Below are 26,392 nucleotides of genomic sequence, written 5' to 3' on the forward strand. Positions count from 1 at the left end.
CTTTAATTTGTTAGTGGGATAAATAGTGGGGATTTTATTGTTCCTTAAAATCTGTTTTCTTTGTTGCATTTATAAGCCTATAAAAGGCATAAATCTGTATCTTTTATTTTGTGCAAAATATTGACAAATTGAATAAAATTGCTTGCACCATTTTCTTATTTTCTTCTGTATTTTTCTAAAAAAAAATCCCAACAATTGGTATCAGAGCCTTAGTGATCTTTAAGGGATCTGTGAGTTTTTTTTTTCTTTTTTGAAAGAAAATCCAACCATGGCTTCCAACCACCCATCAATTCTTTCTCCTCCAATTTTTAATGGAAAAAATTACCAAATTTGGGCTGTCAAAATGAAAGCTCATTTGAGAGGGTTGGGTTTATGGCAGTGGGTTGAATCTGAGAGGGACATACTGTTGAAACACATTTCCACAATGACTTTGATTTGATAAAATTATTTAAATTAGATTTAATTCCCATGATAAAATATTCCAACACATTAAATTTAAATGCTTTGATTTATTTAATACTAATGTGTTTGTTCAATGTTGAGTAATTAAAACTTGTAAGAAGTTAAAGACATTAAAAGATCAAGGCCCAAAAGCCCACAAGAGAAGGTCAAAGCCCAAGTCAACAGATTCAAGTCATGCGGCCCAACAGAAAGAAACATAGCCCAGCAGTAAGAAGGATCGAGAAGGCACTCTCAATTGCTTCATGTTGAAGCTGTTGAGTCGAACGGATAGAAGACATGTCAGCAGTTGACCTGAGTAACTTCGAGACAAAGTCGTTCCACTTTAGGAAAGTTTCAGAAGACGCAGGAAGCTGTCTAGAAGACTTTGCCATAAGTAGAGGAACAATCTCATGCCTACCGACCAGAAGTACCTGGCAACTGAAGAAGGCAGAAGATGCAACGTTCTTATTAGCCGAAGACACTGAGCACTGACCAAGTGAAAGCGACAGCGAGCCGTTTCCCTCCAACGATTATTTCGAAATTTGAAATAACCGGTGTCTCAGATGTCACTATAAATAGGCCTCTCAATTGCTTCATTCGAGGCAGATCTTCAACCAAGTCGAAACGCTGACCAAATAGCTACTTGAAGTTTCTATCTCAAAAGCAAATCAAAGAGAAATCTTACACTCATTTATATCTTGTGTAAAAGTCTAGATTGTTAAGCATCTAAAGTGTTCTGTGTATTTAGAACAAAAAAACTTTATCAATTCTAGAGAATAGAAGGAGATACTGAGTTTCTCGGTTATAGCACTCAGTGGTAGAAATAGTGTTGAGTAGAAGAATAAAGGAAGGTACTCTGTATACTTAGTAACTATTGTAAGAGGTTTGTGCTCTACCTGAAAGAGCTCAGTAGTGGATTTAAAAAGCTCGGATGGATTCCGGGGACTGGACATAGGCAAGGAGGCCGAACCAGGATAAGTCTGATGAGTAATATTTTCTAACTCTTACTCCTTATATACTTGCTTTGTGTTGTGCCTAGTAAAATGTAAAACCTATATACTGAGTTGCGTGATCTGAGCACTGAGTTCAGGAATAGACTTAAGTGCTATCTCCTGACTCACGATAGAAGCAGTTTTAGTTACTAGTTAACTAAACTTGCCTCTGATCTTACTCAGCATCAATGTGCTAAAAGACTAAGTAAAAGTCTTAACTAAAAAGAAGTCAACCTTAACGTGGAAATTTTTTAAATAGTTCCTAACCCCCCTGGAACTAATCTTGTCACGTTACATGGGACCAACACATACCACCCCTTGGAAAAAATCCAACACTAAATCAAATCAAAGCTCATGAAGATGAATTAACAAAGGCTCCAAGAGCTTTATCAATAATTCATGCTGCTGTTTCAGAATCAATTTTCACAAGAATTATGATTTGTGAAACAGGAAACGAGGCTTGGTATAAGTTAAAAGAACTTTACCAAGGCAATGAAAGAACAAGGAGGATGTAAGTCTTGAATCTCAAAAGGGATTTCGAGACTCTAAGTATGAAAAAAAAAGAGTCGATTCATGAGTATTATGACAAATTGATGGCGGTGGTGAACAAGATTCGGCTGATGGGAGAAGATCTCCCGGACAATAGAATTTTAGAAAAATTATTTGTGAGCTTGCCTGAAAGGTTTGAGTCAAAACTGTCATCTTTTGAAGATTCAAGAGATATAAGTAAATTATCTTTATCCGAATTAATTAATTCTTTGCAGGCTCAAGAACAAAGAAGGGCAATGAGAAATGAAGAAAACGAAAAAGTGGTTGAAGAAGCTGTTTTTTGCCAAAACTTCAAAAGGAAAAATGAAAATTCCTCAATGTGGTCATTGTGAGAAACATGGTCATGAAGAAAAAAACTGTTGGCACAAGAGCAAGCCTCGGTGTTTCAAATGCAAGAAATTTGGCATATTCAAAGGAATTGCAGAAATAATAAAACAGATGAACATGTCAATTTGGCATATGATTTTGATGAAGAATTAGCATTTTAATATTGGAGAGAAGTGCTCCAATAATTGAAGGTGGGTGAGAAGTGCACCCAGAAGCCATTTACGGTGAGAAGTGCACCGAGAAGCAATTTGCAGGGAGAAGTGCTCCGATTAGAAGATGGTGATGGGAAGTACATCATATGTAAAAAAAAACTTTGAATCAGGAGGGAATGTTGAGATTTTTGAGTCTTTGATTCAAAGTTTGTTCTTTTGACTAAGTCTAGTTTACTGGGTCTTTAATTTGTTAGTGGGATAAATAGTGGGGATTTTATTGTTCCTTAAAAATCTGTTTTATTTGTTGCATTTATAAGCCTATAAAAGGCATAAATCTGTATCTTTCATTTTATGCAAAACATTGACAAATTGAATAAAATTGCTTGCACCATTTTCTTATTTTCTTTTGTATTTTTCTCAAAAAAATCCCAACATGTAAAGAGGTTCACCTTGTTGGTTGGTGTAGGCCGAAGGAAGGGATGGTGAAGCTGAACACGAATGGCTCCTGCCTCAATAATGGAAGAGTCGCCGCTGGTGGTGTTCTCAGAGACGCGGGAGGTGCCTGGTTGTCTGGGTTCACCCATAATCTGGGGTTGGGCTCTTCTTTTTCAGCGGAGCTTTGGGGTATTCTTTCTGGAGTCAAGCTTGCCAGAAATATGGGTATTAAAAGGCTTGCTGTGGAGTCTGATAATAAGGAGGCAATTAGTATGATCTCTAATAATCAAGCTAGTTGTCTTAGCAGCCTGAACCTTATCAAAGCTATACGAAGTCTTGGTTCCTCCTTTGAGTCCTTGGAGTTCAGCCACATCTTCAGAGAACAGAATCGGATTGCGGATCGCTTGGCGGCGGCCGAGCATGAGGGGATGTTAGGTGTTACCACCCTTTCTGATCCTCCTATCTTTCTTTCGTCTCTCCTTGTTGAGGATAGAGTTGGGGTTAGCTTTCCTAGGCTGATCCCAGGCTAGTTTTGTTTCTTGTTTGTGTTTTCTTTTCCTATTTCTACCAAAAAAAAATCATTTTGTTTATATCTTGTGCTATGAAACATGAATGAAATATCCGTTGATTGATAATCATAAACTTGCCCGAGACCTGTTCTATTCGTGGGAATGAATATAACCAAAGGTCCATGCATGAATATATCTTGTGCTATGAAACATGAATGAAATATCCGTTAGAATCGCGAGTCGAAATCGAAGTTGTTGCTGGAGTCGAAGTAGTCGCTGGAGTCAAAGTTGCTGAAGTCGAAGCTGTAGAATTGTGTTGGGCTTATGGAGACTAATATATATAGGCCTAACTGAAGCGATGGGCCCAACTGCAGTGATCCAACTGAAGCGATGGGCCTAAATTTTTTTTTGGGCGATTAGGGTTTCAGACGGTTAGGGCTTCAGGAGTATAAATGTAACCTCTTTCTCTGTAATCCGTATCTCATTCATTATAGTAAATATCCTGGCTTGGTAGTGCCCCCAGACGTAGTCATTCATATTGAGTGGCGAACTGGGTAAACAATTCTTGTGTGTTTGCTTATTTTTCATTTATCGTAATTTCAATTATTCCTAACAAATTGCTGGAGCAAAAAGTTGCAGAAGTCCAAGTGGAACAGAATCGATGGAGAAGTATTAAGCCCAAAATATACCTAAAATATCATTAACATTTACATCATTTTTATTACAAATTCGTGTTATTTATATCTGTTTAGATTACTTTTACTCTCGAATATCTTTCTTTCTTGCAAGGTACCTAAATATTTGGTAAAATCCAAATAGGAACGAAAAAGGATCTAAAACAGAAGAAAAACCCTACAAAAGGAGTCAAAGACGACGTAAATCGAAAGCACCAAGTCGAGGACACGAACGAAAGCAAAGAAACGAAAAACTCACCAAGCCGCGACCGCGAATCCACCACCCGCGACCGCGACACGCGTGGTTTAGTCATTTCTCCCCTTCGTCCAACGTTCAACTTAATGCTACGTCATTCACGGCCGAGGATTCCTATCCTCGGTAAGTGCATAAAATTTACCAAATGCATTTTACACATGTTGAAATCCAAGAAACGCGTTCGTTCAAGTGGATAAAGACGTCCTTTCACAACGGACACGACTTTTAACCAACGGATACATCACTTCAAACACAACCCTTCAACATCTATAAATAAAGAGTTGATGTTGAGAAAAAATGCAATGAAATGTTATAATATAGATATAGAATCAGAGCGTAGAACTTATGTCTAAGTTCTAAGTAAAACATTTCGAGAGTTAGAAATTAGATTCTGTACAAAACAAGATGAGGTACACATATTGTTTATAGTTTAATTACAACTCAGTAGCGTTTAGACATTGTTCCAGTTTTAGTTTGCATCATGGTAGTGGCCGACCGAATCCCTATTACGAAGTTACAGCGAGAAGATTGAGTAGAGTGTTCGCCCCTGAGCCTGACAACCTCTTAGGAAACCCAAGGAAAGGAACCGATCAAGCTGTTCACTTGCACGCCCTCGAAGAACTCGATGCTCCATGTTCTCTGTAAACTTGTATCAATTTATATTTCATCTAATAAAGTCCGTTCTATTCGACAAATCGTTATGCAGCACTTATGGTAACCAATCCAATATAAGTGAGGCTGGTGTTTTCATTAATACGCAGTTGAATTCAAAATCATTACAAGGAAACTTTGTTGAACACTTAGGCAAATTATCATCTCGAAAGAGTTTTAATTTGAGTAAGGGCAACTATCCTGAAAGGGTTTTGTCGCGTTCAAAGCCAATTAATTAGAGGTTCTGTCATTTATTTCATCATCATAATTGATACAAAGTTTAAGTTGTTTTCTTTGCTTAATGCAAATGAATAAATTCATTCGTTTTTCTAAAAAGTTCTAAATGTTCCTGTTTTGTAAAATTCACCCTTAAAATCAGAAGATCTTTCTAACAATCGATATATTCTAAATATAAAATTTTATTCCAGCATTTTCAAGTATTCAAAGTCCACAAACTCAATTAAACAATTTCCTAAATTCAATTAGACAAATTTCACTTTTCATTTACATTCAATAGTAAATCTAACAAGTTCGAAATTAACAGATTCAAAAATAAGTTTTTCGTTAAAAAACGTATCCCTGTGGGATCGATATTTTTATTACTACAAGCGAAACCGTGCACTTGCGGAAATCGCTCAACAAGAAGAAAATTGCAATTGTCGAAGATCCAGAATCGTTGGAGCAGTAAGTTTCAGAAGTCGAACGAAATCAATAGAGTCGAACCATACGTTGGATGAAGGAAATTGATTTAGTTAAAAAATTTAGGTTTTAATTTAGATTTTTTTTCACTGTGTAACATATTTATATTTTGCCATGTTATAGGAAATTAAAATTTATTTATATGCCACATGTCATTTTCATATTGGTAATTGTTGCCACGTCATTGACAGATTCTAACATTGTTAACTTTCCATGCAATATGATTTGGATTTTATCTATTTGGATAGGTCAGGGGCTAAATCTGACCAAATAATAGGTCGAAAGCCAAATGCACATATTTTGAATAGACCAGGGACCAAAAAGTACTCTAAGTCTATTATTTTAAAGAAAAATCCTATAAAATTTCCTACAGTATTAAGGAAAAAATGTAGTAACCAAAATAAGAAAATAGAGAAGAAATTGGATTAAAAGAAAAAGAAGGCGTCTAATATTTCATGGGTATTGCTATATACCATACCCAAATTCCTTATCACCGCATCTATTGGACCATTTTGCCCTTGGCATAAAATTTTTGTCAAAATTGGAAATTTTTTTTTGAGAAAAAATTCAAAATTTAGTCTAAACGGATGCGGCATACCATTCCCACCATGGTGGGAATAGATGCGACATCCGTTCCCGCCATGGTGGGAATGGTATGCCGCATCTTTTCCCACCATGGTGGGAACGGATGCAGCATACCATTCCCACCATGGCGGGAACAGATGCCGCATCCTTTCCCACCATGGTGGGAATGATATGCCGCATCCGTTTAGGCCAAAATTTGAAATATGCAAAATCGTAAATTTTTAGTGACGAAAATACTAAATCATTTAATTTTTTGTGACGAAAAATTAAAAAATCTTCTATTTTTTGTGACGAAAACTTAAAAATTCTTCTATTTTTTGTGACAAAAAATGCAAAATCGTCATGAAAAATATGTATTATTTTCATGAGTTCTTTGATAAAAAGATGTAAATCTTAATGTTTCCAACTCGTAATCATCCATTTTCAGAGTTCGGATTGTCACACGTCAATTATTTTCAGTTTTTGATCAAAATTATGAAAAGGACAAAAAAGGTGGAAAAGTAGCCGTGAAAAGAAATTTGATGCCAAAATATAGCTACCTTAATTTACGGAGTCCAAACTCTACAGAAAAAGAAGCGACTGATATTTTATTAGACCCGAAAAATAGCTCCTTTAATGTACGGACTCCAAACTCCAAAGAGATTACTTCCTATAAATATCGAAAATGTAGCAGCAATAAGCAAAGAAGAAAGTGTAGAGAAGATATGTCTATAACCCTATTTTGGGTCCAACAACAACAAGACCATCAAAATATTGCTGATTTTCGATTTGCTTAAACCCGAATTGAGGAGGAGCAGCAGCAGATTCTTTTAACTTCAAAACTTAAGAAAATCTGCTGCTCCTCTTCAATTAGGGTTTCAGGAATTGACTAATGGAATTCGGTTTTTACCCAATTTTCAGGCGGCGATTCTGCAAGGCCAAGGAGTTACCGTCGATCTACAAAATACTGTTGGTTGTGTTCTATACTCAGGTGCGAAATTGCATCAACACCGAAAGTTTTGTTCAAAGTTTGTTTTCTTTCTGTTTGTTTCCTATTCTGTTTTTTTACATGGTTGTGAAGCACCGAAACATGCATCGAGCAGCTTTTCAACGTTTCTCAGAGATGTGTTTGTTTTTCAAAAGATTAAAACGTGTTTCCGAAACAAGAAAGCCTAGTTTTCAGTGTTAAGGCGTTTTCAGTGTTGCTGATATTTGTGTTTCCAAAAGATCCAAAATGTCTGAAATTGAGCCGATAAGAAACATTATTATATCGTAAATGTTGGAAAATAGTAGGGCTGTAAATGAATTGAGCCGCTTATGAGCCGTTCAGTTCGGTGGTAGCCTCAATAAAAGCTCTGCTTCTGTCAATTCCCAGTGGTTTACTTTTCTTGCTTGTCGTCTTGAGATCTAATTTTCTTCGTTATTTATTTGTTTATGGCCTAATGCATCTTCAGTGCTCCAGTTACCTCAACTTGCTTATTCGGAACAAATACGCTTTCAAATAGATTAATATTTGTGATTTTGATAGTTTTTTTTACCTTTTTGTTTATGTATCAGCAGATATTTTGGACAACTTTTGTTTGTGCTCTAATGTTATGTTGAATTTTTTTTTGGTTAAGGGTTATTTGAGAGTTTATTTGTTCCAAATAATGACTTGAGAGTGTTATTTGTAATGTGTTAAAGTTCAGGGGTCGGTTGCAGTTTTTGGACAACTTGGGGGGCTGGGGTGTATTAAGCGTTTGTTTATTATATGCTTAAGCTTAATGAGTCTGATCTTTCTTCTTCTTGTACAAAGTTTTTCTTTTCTTATCTGTAAATTTCTCTTTTGTAATAAGATAGAAAATCTAGCAGTAAGCAAAGAAAGTGTAGAGAAGAATGTCTTCTGAAACCCTTTTTTGGATCCAACAACAACACCGTTGATTTTCGATTTGCATCAGCAGATTTTCTTAAGTTTTGAACTTGTTATGCTGCTGCTCCCCCTCTTCAATTAGGGTTTCAGGAATTGACTAATGGAGTTCGGTTTTTACCCAATTTTCAGGCGACAGATTTTGGGCCGGCGATTCTGCAAGGCCAAGAGTTACTGTCGAAAGTCACGAAAGTATTGTTGTGGCACAAACAGCAAAATTGACCAAGGGAACAGGATATCTCAGGTGCGAAATTGCATTTTGTTTGATTGAATCATGAAAATCAATTTTGGAAGTATATTTTGAAAAAACCAGGTTCCGAATTTGAAAGTATACACATATCAGTTTCCTTTTTAAACCAAGAGAAAGCACCGATGATGATTATGTTGATCCGAAGCTTATCTTTGCTGAACTGGTTGCTTATAGATCATTATTCGATTTTAGACTGGTTCATTGCTCTATACCGGAACCTAATGATCCCGGTAATGTGATGTTCCTACTACCTTTTCTGCATTTTATGAGAAGTAGTTGGACGGTGCCTAGGCGAATGCATTTTACAAAATTACTCTGAACAACATACCATGAAAATTAATTTAAAAGGAAATAATATTCCTAGTGTCAAACTCTTTCCAATTCAAATCTGGGAAATCATAGAACCAATGCACAATAATTTATCCCTAAAAAAAAAAGGGCGGCCCGGTCGCATTACGCGTCCCCGCTGAGCACAATAATTTATCCCTAAATTAAAAAAATGATAAAGCTTCCTAGCTACTTTGTAGTTGTTGGATGATAATCATCGGATTAAGAACCGTGGTTTTTGATCAAATCATGATCATTGGTGCTATTCTTTTACTCTCCTTGATATCAAGTCTTCCTCAAACAGCAATCGAATCAAAAGAAAAACCAAAGTCGGATTTCGGAAATCGAGTGGACAGTGTTCCTATGAGAGTAAAGGAAATTCTTACCATTATATGAAATAGTTTCTTTTGCTCTTCTATCAACAAATACAATGTGAGTTATGCACCAATACCATACAAAAAAAATGGTATTGGTGCATAACCCACATTGTTTTTGTTAGTGGAAAAGCGGAAGAAACTTTTTCATAGTATGGTAAGACTTTCTTTCTAGCAATCTCCTCGTCTTTTACTTTCATAGGAACATTGTTCACTCGATTTCCAAAATCCGACTTTTGTTTTTCTCTTGAATCTATTGCTATTTGATGAACATTTGATATCAGGAAGAGTAAAAAAATAGCACCGAGGATAATGATTTGATAAAAAACCACTCTTCTATTTTCATCCAATTACAATATTATATAGCTAGAAAACCTTATCATTCTTTTAATTTAGGTTTGAATTATTATGCATTGATTCTATAATTTACCAAATTTGGATTTGAAAGAGTTCGATATTATATCCCTTTTAAACTAATCATATTGATATGGTACGTTATGCAGAGTAATTTTGTAGTATGCAAATTAATGTTACAAGGAGAAGCATATGAGGAGTGTTGTGATTTTGTTGGGATACCTGCTGAAACTTGGAATTTGGGAAGAAGATGAATTGTATCTTACTTAATAATTAGAGAGTAATGGAAAAAACTAGAAAAGCAGAGAAGATGCAGCAATGAGTTGCCGACATTTAAGATTTTGGTCCACTAGAATTTCGTGGTCTCCATCCATATTGCTGGATTATTAATTTTTTTTTTTTTACATGTATAGTACCTATTTTCTTTGGGAAATTGGGTCCCATCTAGCCCTGGACCCTAGGCGGTTGCACTCCCCGCCTAGGCTCAAGCCTGGCCCTGTAGTTGAACGATAACGCACGAGTTCAGAAGCAATCCGTAAGTTTAGACAATGTCAATCCGGTGGGATTGGAGAGGAAATCCAGGCAGATATTCAATGAAGTATGGAGGAATTTCTCTGGTTTAGGTCAAATATCCAGGACTATTCGTGCTGATGATAATGAGGCATTTGATGCATTACTTATAAGAGAAGGCCCAATGTGTGAATTCGCCATACCTGGAGCTCAAAATACCACTGTTCTTGTTGTTGGTGCCACTAGCCGCATTGGCCGAATTGTTATTAGAAAACTTACACTTAGGGGCTACACTGTTAAGGTTGGCTTTCTCTCTATCTATATATGTGTATATGTAGATTTACTTGTTTATACGTTTTTTTCTGTTTTATTGTTGGCGCTGGCTTTGGTTAGAAAGACTGATCAAGAACTAATTGACGTGCTTCCTAGCTAGGTCTGTGGAGATTGTTATAGGGGATGCAATAAAATTATTTATTGTGCTAGTGCTTGCTCTGCCATCACCGGCGATCTTTTTCGAGTTGATTACCAAGGGGTTTCTAACCTTACCAAAGCGTTTCAGGTATATCTATCTCATTCCTTCTAGTTGCTCATATTTATGTTCTTAGAAAGGATTTTATATTTCATTTCATGTTTCAATATGCTGATTCCTTATTGTGATTGAATAAAAGCTACTTCTGCAATCTTGTTCAATTTAAAATTAGGACTACAACAATAAATTAGCTCAACTACGAGCAGGAAAAAGTAGCAAAAGAAAGCTTCTGCTTGCAAAATTTAAATCGGAAGATTCATTGAGTGGTTGGGAAGTTCGTCAAGGAACTTACTTCCAGATGCTTTTGCTTCCAAGTATGATGCTAAATTTGGTCTGCTATTATTGGATTGGGGATTTTGCACTTTGGAATTAATTGTTGCTAGCATAGTTGTCAAATTGAGATTCGACTCGTAAATCGGAATCCTCATTTTGTGAATCTTGATTCATGAATCGTAATTCGGCTCAAATTCATAATATTTTAAAAAACAAAATATTTACTATGTTGAACTCAAAATATTATCAAATATTAGCCCAGAAATGCAATTTTAATGTAAAAAAAGAAATCGTATCAACGAAGTACTTGAAATAAAACTAATTCACAAATCAGCTCTGATTAATAACTTAACAGAGATAGAGAGTTTGAGTTCTTGACTCTGATTTTTTTGCCTTGTTGTCAACTTGATAATGATGCAATGGAACTAGTTTGAGTTGATAACTTGATAATAACAACTGGACTAGAGGAGAGCGAGTTTAGTAGTTAGTGTTGTTGAAGTTTTTTATGAAGGGTGATGAAGATCCGGCTTGAAATAGAGCAGAATTGAATCGAATTGTATGATTCGAATCGCAAACCTTAAGATTCTGTTATAATTTAGATTCACCCTATAGATCCGGCTTGAAATAGAGCTGAATTGAATCGAATTGCGAATCCTAAGATTCTAATAACACTGGTTGCTAGGGTAAAGCCTTGAAACTCTTCTCCCATTAGTTTTCTTTACTCACTGTTTTTTCATGTTTCCTCAAGGGTACGTATTCACAAGAGGTGGGTATGTCGAACTATCAAAGAAGCTCTCTCTTCCTCTGGGTTTCCTCAAGGGTACGTATTGACAGGTACACAATACTTAACATTTCACTACAATTTTTCTCTCAGTTAATAATGGGTCCTAATTCCATGCTGAACTTCTCATTGTGGTTAGGTAAGAAGGTTTGGTCCTCTCAGCTGGAGGAAATGGAAGGTCTTACGTTTTAATTCTTGAAGCAGGTCCTTTAGCTGATACAACATATCAGTTTCCTTGTTAAACCAAGAGAAAGCACTGATGATGATCATTATTGGATTTTAGAATGGCTCATTACTGTATACCGAAACCTAATGATCCCAGTAATGCGTTGTTCCTACTACTTTTTCTGCATTTTATGATACTTATTAAGTAGTTGAACGGGGCCTAGGCGAATCAAGAGATAAGGGCTCCATTAAAAAAAATATATATATGTAGTTAAAATCACCCACTCTTCTCATCTGCTTCTCCTTGTATGATCATTGGTGCCATTTTTTTTTCTCTCACTGGTATCAAGTGTTCATCAAATAGCAATAGAGTCAAAAGAAAAACAAAAGTCGGACCTATGAAAGTAAAGGGCGAGTAGATTGCTAGAAAGAAGTTCTTACCATACTATGAAATAGCTTCTTTTGCTCTTCTATCAACAAATACAATGTGAGTTATGCACCAATACCATACAAAAAAATGGTATTGGTGCATAACCCACATTGTTTTTGTTAGTGGAAAAGCGGAAGAAACTTTTTCATAGTATGGTAAGACTTTCTTTCTAGCAATCTCTTTTACTTTCATAGGAACATTGTTCACTCGATTTCCAAAATCCGACTTCTGTTTTTCTTTTGACTCTATTGCTATTTGATGAACATTTGATATCAGGAAGAGTAAAAAAATAGCACCGAGGATAATGATTTGATAAAAAAACCACACTTCTATTTTCATCCAAATACAATATTATATAGCTAGAAAACCTTATCATTCTTTTAATTTAGGTTTGAATTATTATGCATTGATTCTATAATTTACCAAATTTGGATTTGAAAGAGTTTGATATTATATCCCTTTTAAATTAATCATATTGATATGGTACGTTATGCAGAGTAATTTTGTAGTATGCAAATTAATGTTACAAGGAGAAGCATATGAGGAGTGTTGTGATTTTGTTGGGATACCTGCTGAAAACTTGGAATTTGGGAAGAAGATGAATTGTATCTTACTTAATAATTAGATTGTAGGAATTGGAAACTTAGAATTTGGATTTTGGAAGAATAAATGAGTAATGGAAAAAACTAGAAAAGCAGAGAAGATGCAGCAATGAGTTGCCGATATTTAAGATTTTGGTCCACTAGAATTTCGTGGTCTCCATCCATATTGCTGGATTATTAATTTTTTTTTTTTTACATGTATAGTACCTATTTTCTTTGGGAATTTGGGTCCCTTCTAGCCCTGGACCCTAGGCGGTTGCACTCCCCGCCTAGGCTCAAGCCTGGCCCTGTAGTTGAACGATAACTCACAAGTTCAGAAGCAATCCCTGAGTTTAGACTATGTCAATCCAGTGGGATTGGGGAGGAAATCCACGCAGATATTCAATGAAGTATGGAGGAAGTTCTGTGGTTTAGGTCAGATATATAGACCATTCGTGCTGATGATAGGCATTTGATGCATTACTTATAAGAGAAGGCCCAATGTGCGAATTCGCCATACCTGGGGCTACACTGTTAAGGTTCGCTTTCTGTCTATCTCTATATGTGTCTATGTAGATTAACTTGTTTATACGTTTTTCTCTGTTTTATTTTGGGCGCAGGCTCTGGTTAGAAAGACTGATCAAGAACTAATTGACGCGCGTCCTAGGTCTGTGGAGATTGTTATAGGGGATGTGGGTGATTCCTCTACTCTGAAGGTTGCTGTTGATGGATGCAATAAAATTATTCATTGTGCTACTGCTTGCTCTGCCATCACCGGCGATCTTTTTCGAGTTGATTACCAAGGGGTTTCTAACCTTACCAAAGCCTTTCAGGTATATTTATTGTTGCTCATATTTATGTTCTTAGAAAAGATTTGATATGCTGATTGAATAAAGCTTCTTCTGCAATGTTGTTCAATTTAAAATTAGGACTACAACAACAAATTAGCTCAACTACGAGCAGGAAAAAGCAGCAAAAGTAAGCTTTTGCTTGCAAAATTTAAATCGGAAGATTCATTGAGTGGCTGGGAAGTCCGTCAAGGAACTTAATTCCAGGATGCTGTTGCTTCCAAGTACGATGCTGGAATGGATGCTAAATTTGAATTTACAGAGACTGGCCAGGCAGTTTTCTCAGGTACTAGCCAGTATAGCTCTATTTTGTGTCCAATTTGGTCTGCTATTATTGGGTGGGGGATTTTGCACTTTGCAATTAATTGTTGCTAGCATAGTTGTCATATCGAAATTCGACTCATGAATCGAAATCCTCATTCAAATAGTAAGATTTGGTTCAAATTCATAATGTTATAAGAAACAAAACATTTACCATGCTGAACTCAAAATATTATCAAACATTAGTCTAGAAACGCAATTTTAATGTCAAAAAATGGAAATCATATCAAGCAAGTACTTAAAATTCAAATCTAATACTAATGCAATCCAAAAACTAATTCACAATTCAGACTCTGTTTAATACATCAGTGGAGATGGAGAGTTTGAGTTTCTGACTCTGTTTTTTTCCCTTATTGTCAACTTTATAACGATGGAATGGAGTTAGTCTTTGAAGTTTTTGATGACATTAATGAAGATCTGACTCGAAATAGAGCTGAAACGAATCTAATCGTATGATTTGAATCGTGAATAGTAAGATTCTGTTATAATTTAGATTCACCCTATAGATCCGGCTTGAAATAGAGCTGAATCGAATCGTAAGATTCAAATCGCGAATCCTATGATTCTAATAACACTGGTAAAGCCTTGAAACTCTTCTCCCATTAGTTTTTTTTACTCTGCTTTTTCATTTTTCCTCTAGGGTACATATTCACAAGTGGTGGGTATGTCGAACTATCAAAGAAGCTCGCTCTCTCTTCTTCTGGATTATACTCTTGACAGGTACACAATACTTGACATTTCACTACAATTTTTCTTATCATTCTCTTGTCCTAATTCCATGATTAACTTTTCATTGTGGTTAGGTATGAAGGTTTGGTGCTTCCAATTGGAGGAAATGGAAGGTCCTACGTTTTAATTCTTGAAGCAGGTCCTTTAGCGGATACAACTCAAAGCAAAGTTTATTTTGCAAGGATTATCACCAAAGCAGGATTTTGCTGGGTAATGAACTAAAGATCTCTCAACTTAGAAACTGGTGTCTGCTTCAGTGCTAATCTGAATCTAATTTTCTCCTTTCAACTGTTTATTTAAATGGCAGGTCAGAGTGCCATTTTCAGCATTTCGTCCCGTGAATCCAGATGATCCTGCATTAGACCCTTTTCTCGTGCACACATTGACCATACGCTTTGAGCCCCGAAGACAGGTTTGGCATTGCTGGATACTCAGATTTGGATATCATAGTTTCTCAAATGCTTCTTATTTTAGAATTGCAATATACTGATGGATTTTTGGGCCTATATGCTTTGAGGTCATTAAGGTTAATACAACAACAACAACAACAAAGCCTTAGTCCCGAAATGATTCGGGGTCGGCTAACATGAACCATCATATAAAACCGTGAAAATCAAGTCGTGTCAGCGACACAGATTCGCTCCCTCCACTCCGTCCTATCCACTACCATATTTTCCTCAATTCCCAATAAACTCATATCACTCTCGATCACCCTCCTCCAAGTTTGCTTAGGTCTTCCCCTACCCCTCACCACTACATCCCTTTGCCACTCTTCGGTTCTCCTAACCGGCGCATCAAGCGCTCTACGTCTCACATGGCCAAACCACCTTAGTCGGTTTTCTCTCATTTTATTCTCAATAGATGTGACCCCTACTTTTGTCCTAATTATTTCATTACGCACCCGGTCCTTTCTCGTGTGACCACACATCCATCTCAACATACGCATCTCCGCCACCGACATCTTATGGATGTGGCAGTGTTTCACTGCCCAACACTCCGTACCATATAACAATGCTGGTCTAATTGCCGTCCGGTAGAATTTTCCCTTCAATCTATTAGGCATGCCGGGATCACAAAGGAAACCCGTAGCACTCTTCCACTTCGACCAACCAGCTTTAATCCTATGAGCAACATCTCCATCTACTTCTCCATCCGTTTGGATAATAGATCCTAAATACCGGAAGCAATCCGAGGCCTGAACAACTCTCCCATCTAGGATGATTGTCCCTGCCTCCCTACTCCTACTCCTACGGCCGCTAAACTTACACTCCAAATATTCTGTCTTACTTCGACTCAACTTAAAGCCTCTAGATTCTAGAGTTTGCCTCCATAGTTCCAACTTCATCTCCACTCCTTCTTTCGTCTCCTCAACCAACACAATATCATCTGCAAACAGCATGCACCATGGTATACCATCTTGAAGTGAACTTGTTAGTTCATCCATAACGATGGCAAAAAGAAATGGGCTTAGTGCGGAACCTTGATGCACTCCAATCGTAATAGGAAACTCTTCAGTCTTCCCAACACTAGTACGTACACTCGTGCATACTCCCTCATACATGTCCTTTATGATGTCAATATATTTCCGCGAAATGCCTTTCCTTATCAAAATTTAACATAAAAGACAGTAAAGACTATTGGGCAGTTTTCTAAAAGAAGATTTTATATTTTTTTTGAGTTAATAATAGAATTGGAGATTAATATTTTTAAATTCAGTAATATATTTGAACTTTTTTTGTGATTTTCTATGAATAATTTCTATTGAGGTAGAAAAAAGAAGGTAGTAATAAAAAATAAGAAAGGTAGAGAAGAAATAGGATTAAAAAGTAGGGTAAGAATTTGAATCTATTTCTATAAAAACCTATCACCGCTTCTATCACCATATCCTTCACCTCTCTGAGCCCTCTTCTCTCATGGCAGTCACAAGATCCATCTATAGAAAAGAAAAACTAAAATCGTATCATATTGCGATTCAGAATCAGTGTGTAGAGAGAAGAAAAACTAAAATCGATCCTGAATTAATGTCTATAGAAAAGAAAAACTGAAATCATATCATATTGCGATTCAGAATCGGTCTAGATAGAAAAGAAAAACATAAATCGTTTAATGTTGGGATTCTAAACTAGTGTCTATAGAAGAGAAAAAATGAAATAGAATCATATTGCGTTCAGAATAAAACTGAAATTGATTCTAAATTAGTGTCTATAGAAAAGAAAAAATGAAATCGATTCTGAAGAAAAACTGAAATCGTATCATATTGCGATTCAGAATTACTGTCTATAGAAAAGGAAAACTGAAATCGTTTCATATTTCGATTCAGAATCAGTGTAGATAGAAAAAGAAAACTGATACTGTTTCGTATTGCGATTCAGAATCAGTGTCTATAGAAGAGAAAACTGAAATCGATTCTAAATTAGTGTCTATAGAAAAGAAAAACTGAAATCGATTCTGAATTAGTGTCTATAGAAAAGAAAAACTGAAATTGTAGCATATTGGGATTCAGAATCAATGTCTATAAAAAAAAGGAAAACTTAAATCGTTTCAAATTGCGATTCAGAATCAGTGTAGATAGAAAAAAAAAACTGAAATCGTTTCATATTGCGATTCAGAATCAGTGTCTATAGAAGAGAAAAACTGAAATCGAATCATATTACGATTCAGAATCAGTGTAGGTAGAAAAGAAAAGCTGAAATTGTTTCATATTGTGGGATTCTGATTTAGTGTAGGTAGAAAAAGAAAATCTGAAATCGTTTCATATTGTGCGATTCTGAATTAGTGTAGGTAGAAAAAGAAAACTGGAATCGTTTCATATTGTGCGATTCTGAATTAGTGTAGGTAGAAAAAGAAAACTGGAATCGTTCCATATTGTGGGATTCTGAACCAGTGTCTATAGAAAAGAAAAACTGAAATTGTTTTATATTGCGATTCAGAATCAGTGTCTATAGAAAAGAAAAACTGAAATTGTTTCATGTTGCGATTCTGAATCAGATTCATAATTCAATGAAAACAGAAATCATTGAAATCGTTTAACTGATTTCAAAAGTCTAACATGCAAAGATCTCTTATTTTTTGGACTTTTATTAAATAAAAGTCCAAACCAAAGTACTCCACTAGTTTAACCCTACGTTGCACGGACATGGACATGAAACATGGACACTGAAACGGACACTGAAAATATTATTTTGGGTTAAACTAGTAGAGTAGTTTTTTTATAGGGTAATTAATTTATTAGTCTCTATATTTTGACAAAACACACTGTTTAGTCCCTCTATTTTTAAAAACACATGGTAAGGTCCCTAACCTTTTTCTCAGTGAACTGTTTAGTCTTTCCGTCTGTTTATTAGATTTTTTATCGTTTATGACTTCGGAAATGACTAAATTACCCTTTACTATTTACCTTCAAACTTCAGAAGAGGAAATCCAATTTAGAAGAAGAAGCTATTTGTATGGAGAACAAGAAAAAGAACAGACCCAATGCCTTACGAATTTGAACGATTAAGAAGAAAATTAATTACCCTTTTTTTTATAGGGTTAATTACAAAACTGGCCCTATTTTATAACCCATTTACGTTTTTAGCCTAGTTATCTAACTTTTTACAAATATAGGCAATTTTGTAGAATTGGGACAAAAATACCCTTACTTTCCCCTTCTCTGTTCGTTCGCCCTAATCTATCAATTTCTTTTCTCAACTGCGATACTCGACAGGGAAGGAAGGAGAGGAAGACTGCGATAAACAGCACGGCGTAGGCGACCGACGACGGAGACCGGCGAACGGCCAACAGCGACAGCGTTAGGCGACCGGCGACTGGCGACGGAGACCGGCGAACAGAGAACAGTGAACGACGAATCTCGTTCCACCATGGGTAAGGGTAAAAAGGAATCTCGGAGCAAACGAAAGGTATATTAGCTATTTCCCTAAATCAAATACCAAATCTTTTAACTTCTCCATGGTTATTGAGCAGTAGTGCTGATATTTGTTTTGGGTTAAAGAATGTTTTGGGGTTTTATTATGTTAATGCTGTGAATTTTTGCTGTTAAAGAATAGTTTATATGAAAGAGCATCAAATTTATATTGATTATAAACATTTGATTGATGGATGAGGATAGAAATTGTTTGTTGTTCACATGCTTGTGCTTAGATGATTTACAGATGAGGATAGAAATTGTTTGTTGTTCACATGCTTTGTGTCACTCAGGTTATTGTGAAGTTTGTTAAATTGATGGTCAAAACATCGATTTCTTTCCTTGTGTGACTCTTGATGTTCTGTAAGGTGTGTAGGTAAGTCTCAAAACCTAAGTCAGTTTGAAAATTTGCTTTTCCATCCATTCTCGAGCTTCAGTTTCTTGGCTTTCTTTCTGTATGTTCTCTGATCCCATTCTATTCTTGTAATTGTTTCTATCGTTGAAGCTTGTATGGTTTCTACGCTCGTTGTACATTTTGTCGTTTTGAGAACCTTTCTATACAAATAGCAAGAATTGGAGAGTGGGGGACTTAGGTTCGTGTTTTGAACTTCTTTAAGCACTATTAAGCTTTTGGAAATTTGATCTTCTATTTTTGTGCACCATTGGCTTTGTCTTCAGTCTCCCTTATTTTATCTTCTACTATGTTGCCTGTCGTATTTTTAAAATACGACAGGTACGACAGATTATGATGGTGCAAAATTAGAAATAAACTATGTTGCCTGTCGTATTTTCAAAAATACGACATGTACGACAGACTATATAATATGTCGTCTGTCGTATTTATTGGAAATACGACAGGTACAACAGACTAGATATTCTGTTGTCTGTCGCATTTTTTCTGTATTTCTAGTGATTATTTGTCTTATTTGCAGCATGATCAAAGGGTATCACAACAGAACAAAAGGAGAAAGATTAAGATAAAGTTCAAATACCCATTTGCCCTAAATTCATCCGCGCAAGTATCTAACAGGTTTAACACGCCCGTGCGTAATGTTATCAGTGAAAATTTGACTGCCAAACAATTAGCATTATTTAGTGAATGTTGTTTTGGAGCTTATCTCAAACGAGATTTTCCCTCTCTGTCCGGGTTGTTTATCCACACGTTGTTAACTAGACAAATTACGCTAGTTTGAAACATGTGATACGGAGATATGTTTCAATGTGAGGGGATTGGAGTTGAGATACACTGCAAAGGAGTTTGGGATAATTACAGGATTGCCCTTTGGAAGCACAAAAGCAATAACGAAAGGGATGAAGAAGATGAAGACTAAGGGAGGATTTAAGGAGAAGTTTTTTGGAAAGGTTGCTAATGTAAAACACAAAGACATATATGGGAAGTTCACAGGAACGGATTGGGCCAAGCAAGACGATGGTGATGCAGTTTTGATGGCAATGCTGTATTTCATACATGGCAACATTTTGGAACACAAGGTCACACGAAAGGTCTGTCCTTATATTATGACCCTTGCTGAGTTTCCAGAGCTGTTCCACAAGTATCCGTGGGGTGTGGTGGCTTTTAATGAGAGCTTGAAGACTTTGAAGTCGGCTCTAAATAAGAAAAGTTTTCAGGATATGGTTGAGGCGAAAAAGGTGCAAGGCCGGATTCCATATAACCTGTATGGTTTTGCTCATGCACTCCAGGTATGAAATTTTTGTATACTTGTTTGCTTTATGTGTACTTGTTATATTGTATATAATATTTATGTATACTTGTTGCTTGATGATAGGTTTGGATTTGTGAGATATGGAAAGCTACCAATATCTTTTATACAAGACTCGAATTTGTACCTACCATTCCTCGCGTGTTTCGATGGAGAGGTAAGCGAACAAGTTGTATGAGTTGCTATATTTGGAAAGCTTTTTCACCTATTACATTTGGGAATTGTTTTGTAGAAAGCTGATCCTCCTGAACATACAACCATTGAACCAGAAGATGGAGAGAAGCAATGTGGTTGGTTTAAACAACTTATGGACCATTTGAAGGAGGAAGCAAGAGATGAGGACGAGGACAAGGCAGGCGAAGATAATGAAGATGACGAAAAAGAAGATGGCGAAGAGGAAGAAAATGAAGAAGACGAAAAAGAAGACGGCGAAGAGGAAGAGGGAACAAAAGAAGTTGAGGTGGACGAGGAAGAAGCAGATGATGATAACCAGTTTGTCATCCGTCCAAGAGTGGATAAGAGAAGGGGACTTGTGGATGAAATCATGGAAAGGGTCAATCACATGATGACCTCCCATCAAGAGTGGTGCAGCGAGCAATTTTTAAGCTTAGGGAGTCGATTGTCATCGGTAGAGGCTGATGTTAAGAGCCTAAAGGGTGAACTCCAATATGTGGAGAAAGATGACACAATTAACGATGGGGATGCGAATAAAGATGAAGAAGAGGAGGAGAAAGATGGGGATGCGAAGAAAGGTGATGAAGAAGAGAAAGATGATGACGGAGGTGATGATAAGAAAGAAAGAGGGGATGCGAATAAAGATGATGATGAAGAGGAGGAGAAAGATGGGGATGCGAAGAAAGGTGATGAAGAAGAGAAGGATGATGAAGTAGGTTATGAGAATAAGAAAGGAGAACGTAATGAGGAACAAGAGGAACAAGATGAAGGTGAGGAGAGGAAAAAAGAAGAGAAGCAGAAAGAAAGTGAGAAAGGAGGTGATGATAATAAGAAAGGAGGTGATGGGAAGCAAGATGAAGGCGAGGAGAGGAAAAAAGGAGAGAAGCCGATAGAAGGTGAAAGGATGAAAGTCAGAGTGCATCAGACTTAGTAAAGAGCGATAGAAGTGCTACATCCAAAAGAACAGGAAGAACAACTCGACGGGGAAGAGCCAGTCAGTTTCTCCGCTCACCGTTCACCGATCCTTTCACCAAGAAAGGTAAGAAGAAACGCATCCCCGGTGAGAAAAGTGGAGTTCTGGATGATAGAAGGGATCTGCTTGATGCAAACGCGATTCTAAAATACGCTGAGTGGTTAAGAATGGCAGATCCAAAAGAACAGAGGCGTATCATTGGGGTGCAATATCACTTGCCAAGTAAAGCTTGGTTTGAACAGTTACAAACATCTGGTGAAATCGTCGACAATGATGTAAGTGTCTTGATGTCACATTGTATTTATTCTTATATATATGGCTTCATGTTTTTACGTACTTATATTTTAAATATTGAAACAACATGTCTCAAGACTGTTTTGTGAAGGGCTACAAGGAGGAAGGCTGGGATGGATCATTATTTCTTGACCGAGTGAATGGGATGCCAACGCAGTTCATCTGAATGTGGAGTGAAGTTCAGATGGTACTTATTCCGATAAACTATAGAAACGAGCACTGGTTCCTAGGGGTTCTTATGCTGCAGGATATGCATTTATACATATATGACAGCCTTAGAAGAGTCATGGATAAGAATAGTCATTGGTCGGAGGCACAAGTGAAACGAGACATAACCTGGAGCAGAGTTCCTGGTTGTCCACAACAACTAAGTGGGTCAAATGACTGTGGCGTATTCACTTGTGCTTTTGCCCAAGTTATAACTGAAAGGTGTGAAACCCGACATGATCAGTTTGTGTGCAACTTTGACGGATCGTATGGCGTCCATTTTATATTGCATTTTGCAACCGAGTTGTATCATCAGAAGTTATTAGTAGATAATCTAGAAACAAGTTTGATTTTGTCTGATAGTTAGACATTGTGTTGATTGACAGGTGCGACATTTAGTATGTGTTGATTGACAGGTGCGACACATTTATATGTGTTGATTGATAGGTGCGACACATTTATAATCTGTCGCCTGTCGTATTTTAAGGACAGTTATTTGGGATGGTTGTCATTGGTGATATTCATTGGATTACAAGAATTGGAAGTTTACAGTTGGGAGATTATCGCTTTTCTCACTTCAGAGACATTGATCTTTGGAAGCGAATATAACTTCCCTATATTTCGCCATTGTTACCATGGCAACTTCCCTAAACCTCACAAATCAAAGTTTTAAAGTACATAAACTTCAGAAATTAAGTGTCTATATTCCTCGAACAACTTGCTGCAGAACTTTAGATGGCTTACTAAGAACTTTAGGGGGCAAAATTCTCATAGGGGGCTCGCAGGTCGACCATTCTGATTGGTGACCAACTGGATAAATAGACTCAGCCCATGTCAGTTTCACTTTTTCGTTCGTGTAGTAAGGATCGACCCACTGATATGCATCCGTTAAATTAAACGTTGCAGCAACCTTACACAAGTGTAGACATGGAATCCCGGATAGTTGCCATCTCCTATCCTTTTAGTTTTTCTTCGGCCCACTCACATAAAAACGACTGACGTTCGCCTAACATCATAATGCATAGATATATGTATAAGTTAGAATAAGGGTTATGAAATGATCAACTCAATTGTAAATTAGTTTAGAGATAGAACCTGCTTTATTGCGTCGTTCGTAAAACCACCTTTGAAGGATACACCGTATGAACTCCACTACCATTGTGATCGGTAAACGTCTACCTTTCCCCATAGCAGCATTGAATGATTCAGAAATATTTGTCGTCATGATGTTGTACCGACAAGTGGAAAAATAGGCACGTGACCATTTCTCTATTCCAACTTGCTCTAAATATGTAGCGGCATCGGGATATAAAGCACGAAGTCTTGCGAATGATTCGTCAAAGTCGGAAGTTCGATATGCTTTTGCAGTCTTCCAAAACACAACATCTATATTTGGCCTTCACATTTTGTTTCAAATGAAAGCCACAAGCTCCATGTATGGCATTTGGAAAAACCAAGTTGGATGCATGTTCAATGCTCTTGTGTCTGTCTGATATTATGGCTAGATTTTCGACATCGCCTATACATTCCTTTACCTTGGTCAAAAACCACGTCCATGATTCGTTACTTTCCCTATGTCCAATGGAAAATGCAAGTGGAAAAATCATGTTGTTACCATCTTTACCAACAACAACAAATAATGTTACGGGATATTTACCTTTTAAAAAGGTTCCATCAACACAAAGAACTGGACAGATGTGTTCTTTAAACGCTCTAATTGAAGCACCAAAAGCAAGGAAAAAGCATTTAAAGTGGTGATCATCATCAGTTTCAATATGTATCACCGTACCGGGGTTTTTAGCCTTCAATGTCGCACAATAATCCGGTAACAACATTTATGACTCTTCCGGTGAACCACTTTTAGCATCTATGGCCCAATTCCTTGCTCTCCAAGATTGCATGTAAGAGATGTTAATTTTGTAATCATTTTGAAAATCTTCAGCAATGTTAATTGGTCGGTACACTCGATTCGAGAGATCAAACTTATCTCGAAGCAGTTTGCCAGCAACTCGTTTCCCCGCCTGTCTATGGTGTGGTAATATTTGATCTCTTGGACAAGTGTGTTGATCGATACCATCCATTCTTCGAAGTCTAAACATTTTAGAACCAGGTATCACAATACCTCTAGCCCGCCATTTACATTTTTCAACATATGTACATCTAACTTCAAACATTGACTTGTTAGATCTGTATACCTTCCATTGGTACATATTTAAGATTGCATGTTTCCCTAGTGCATCTTTCAGTTCTACTTTGTTGGCAAAAATATCATCCACCTTTAAACTGAAGGCACCTTTATCTGTAAGTTTTTCTTTAGCCAACGCCGGTGCCTTGGGGGCCTCTAGAATCCACTGCAATGGATCAGTCATTCTTCTTTGCCTTTTTGAATCATCCTCAGTATATTTCGGGACATGATCAACTTGCGGCTCTATTTTGACACCACTGGCTTCACTCTGCCGAATAGGTACTTCATAATCATCATCGGGATACGCATCATAATCATCATAACCATCATCATCATTCCAAATTCGGTCCTCCATTAGATCATCTAATCCACGGGCATCAAATTCGTGTGTAAAAGCACGGTTTGATTGTACAAGCACAACTTCTGTTTGGGGCTTCCTCATCTCCTTACCTTGTATGTCTTTTTGTTCATCATTTCTTCGTGGTATAAAGGTAGCATATAGAGGAATCAAATCAGTCGGATTCATACGACAATAGTCTATAAAAACCATAACATCCTCATCTTCTTGAATTGGTGCTACTATTCCAAGAACTTTGTTTGGACTGCATGGAGATATGTAGATCAAAATCGGTTGCATCAATACTTACTGAAGTATACACTTTCGCTTTTAACATTTGCAAATCAATGTTAGTTGCAAAACGGAACAACTTCGATTGACCGTCCACACATGTCATATCTTCTCGAACGGTTTTCCAATGGCCGTGCCACAATAACATACATGGAACTGTTCCAAACGACATACTTCTACATTTGAGAAAAAAACACATGTTAATAAAAACTTATACTCAGATAGTCTTTAGCACCTTTTAAAAAAAATGTGACAAAATCGACAAGCTTATACTAAGAGAGTCTGTTGCACCCTGAAAAAATGCAACAAAGACGAAAAACTTATACTAAGAGAGCCTGTCGCACCCTGAAAAAATACGACAGGTACGACAGGTTCATATTTCTGGAGTCTGTCGCACCGTGAAAAAATACGACAGGTACGACAGGTGCGACAACATTAAACTACCAGGCCATTGTCGCACTATTTCTTGGTGCGACAGGTACGACAAAGGCGGGGGAAATTCCAGAAAAACGTTCATGAAAAATCTGAAAAAATACAGAGTTTCAATGGATTGAATGGGTCTGAAATGCATAACCCTAGACTATTTTCGTTTGAATTTGACATATACATCTTATATACATCGTATTAAACACATATGATATTGTATTGAGATTAAAATTGAAATCTAGGTCAAACCCGACACCATACTTACATGAATAAACTAAGCTTTAGCTCTTGGATTGTTCACTTGATTGTTGTTCACTTGATTGTTGTATGAAGTGTTGTAAAAAATGGAAAGAAAAAAAGAAGAGAAGGAAAGTGTGGAGCAAGTGTGATGAATGAGTAATGGTGAATGTGTTTGATAGGGAAGAAGGGGGAATAAGGAAGACAAGGGTATTTTTGTCCAAATACAATGAAACTACCTATATTTGTAAAAAGTTGGATAACTAGGCTAAAAACGTAAATGGATTGTAAAATAGGGTCAGTTTTGTAATTTTCTCTTTTTTTATATAATACAATCTTTTCTGTGCCTTGAATTTCATGCAGTTGATTGTATTCTTATATATTTTTTTTATTTCAAATATAAAAATCTAAAAAAAATCCAATTATTTTTATGTTTATTATATTTTTCAATATTTATAAATGGTGCTTATACTTTTAATTTTTAGCATTTGCTCCCTCTCTTTGTGAGGCGGAGGATAAAGTGGTTGAAGCGTTGATAGGTAGGTTTTCAACATACGCACTCCAAACCCCAAAATAATGCATTCCTAAAAAATCAGATTAATCAGTTGAATTTGCAAGTTCAAAACTTAGAAAAAATATTAGGGTTTTAGGAATTGGGTAATGGAGTTGTATTTTTACCCAAATTTTAGGCCACCGGTTTTGGGATGGCGTTCTACAAGAGCAAGGAGTTAGCGTCGAAAGTATTTATTCTGACCATAATGTTGGGTTGACATTCATTGAATAGGGTTAGAGGAATTAGAGGGTTGATTATCTAGTTCGGGGTGATAGTTTGAATCACAATTTGGGTGTGAGAAGAAAGCGCGAGAAAGAAGAAGAAGAGAGTTTTTTAAAATGCATTCTTAGCTTTTGGATTTAGTATTTCCTCTATTTTAAAATAATTGTCACATTTGAGCAAATCACATCTATTAATCAAACGATTGATTTACATTAAATTTATGGAAGATAAATTAAAACAC

At 36.6% G+C, this 26,392-nt stretch overlaps 1 protein-coding gene across 10 annotated transcripts; it reads left to right on the plus strand.

Moving 5' to 3' along the window:
- Window positions 1-6,890: 6,890 nt before the first annotated feature.
- On the plus strand, window positions 6,891-25,739 carry LOC136219944 (spore wall protein 2-like). Of its 10 annotated transcripts, none has more exons than XR_010684340.1 (17): window positions 6,891-7,240; window positions 8,288-8,399; window positions 9,874-10,271; window positions 10,400-10,529; window positions 11,521-11,606; window positions 11,693-11,874; window positions 12,955-13,268; window positions 13,350-13,562; window positions 13,659-13,863; window positions 14,539-14,618; window positions 14,702-14,837; window positions 14,935-15,039; window positions 18,334-18,526; window positions 19,464-20,232; window positions 20,319-20,409; window positions 20,485-21,674; window positions 21,771-25,739. XR_010684340.1 is itself a non-coding variant. In XM_066007572.1 (17 exons), the coding sequence occupies exons 15-17, from the start codon at window positions 20,210-20,212 to the stop codon at window positions 21,355-21,357; spliced, it is 987 nt and encodes a 328-aa protein (XP_065863644.1). In that variant the 5' UTR covers window positions 6,891-7,240; window positions 8,288-8,399; window positions 9,874-10,271; window positions 10,400-10,529; window positions 10,672-10,813; window positions 11,521-11,606; window positions 11,693-11,874; window positions 12,955-13,268; window positions 13,350-13,562; window positions 13,659-13,863; window positions 14,539-14,618; window positions 14,702-14,837; window positions 14,935-15,039; window positions 18,334-18,526; window positions 19,464-20,209; the 3' UTR covers window positions 21,358-25,739. The 10 variants fall into 10 exon arrangements, 8 of the variants coding, with proteins under 8 accessions (XP_065863644.1, XP_065863678.1, XP_065863636.1 ...); XR_010684345.1 differs by having other exon boundaries at window positions 21,785-25,739; XM_066007572.1 differs by adding an exon at window positions 10,672-10,813 and having other exon boundaries at window positions 20,485-25,739.
- The last annotated feature ends 653 nt before the right edge of the window (window positions 25,740-26,392 follow it).

This window comes from Euphorbia lathyris, chromosome 1 (assembly GCF_963576675.1).
Source record: "Euphorbia lathyris chromosome 1, ddEupLath1.1, whole genome shotgun sequence".
Taxonomy (NCBI): domain Eukaryota; kingdom Viridiplantae; phylum Streptophyta; class Magnoliopsida; order Malpighiales; family Euphorbiaceae; genus Euphorbia; species Euphorbia lathyris.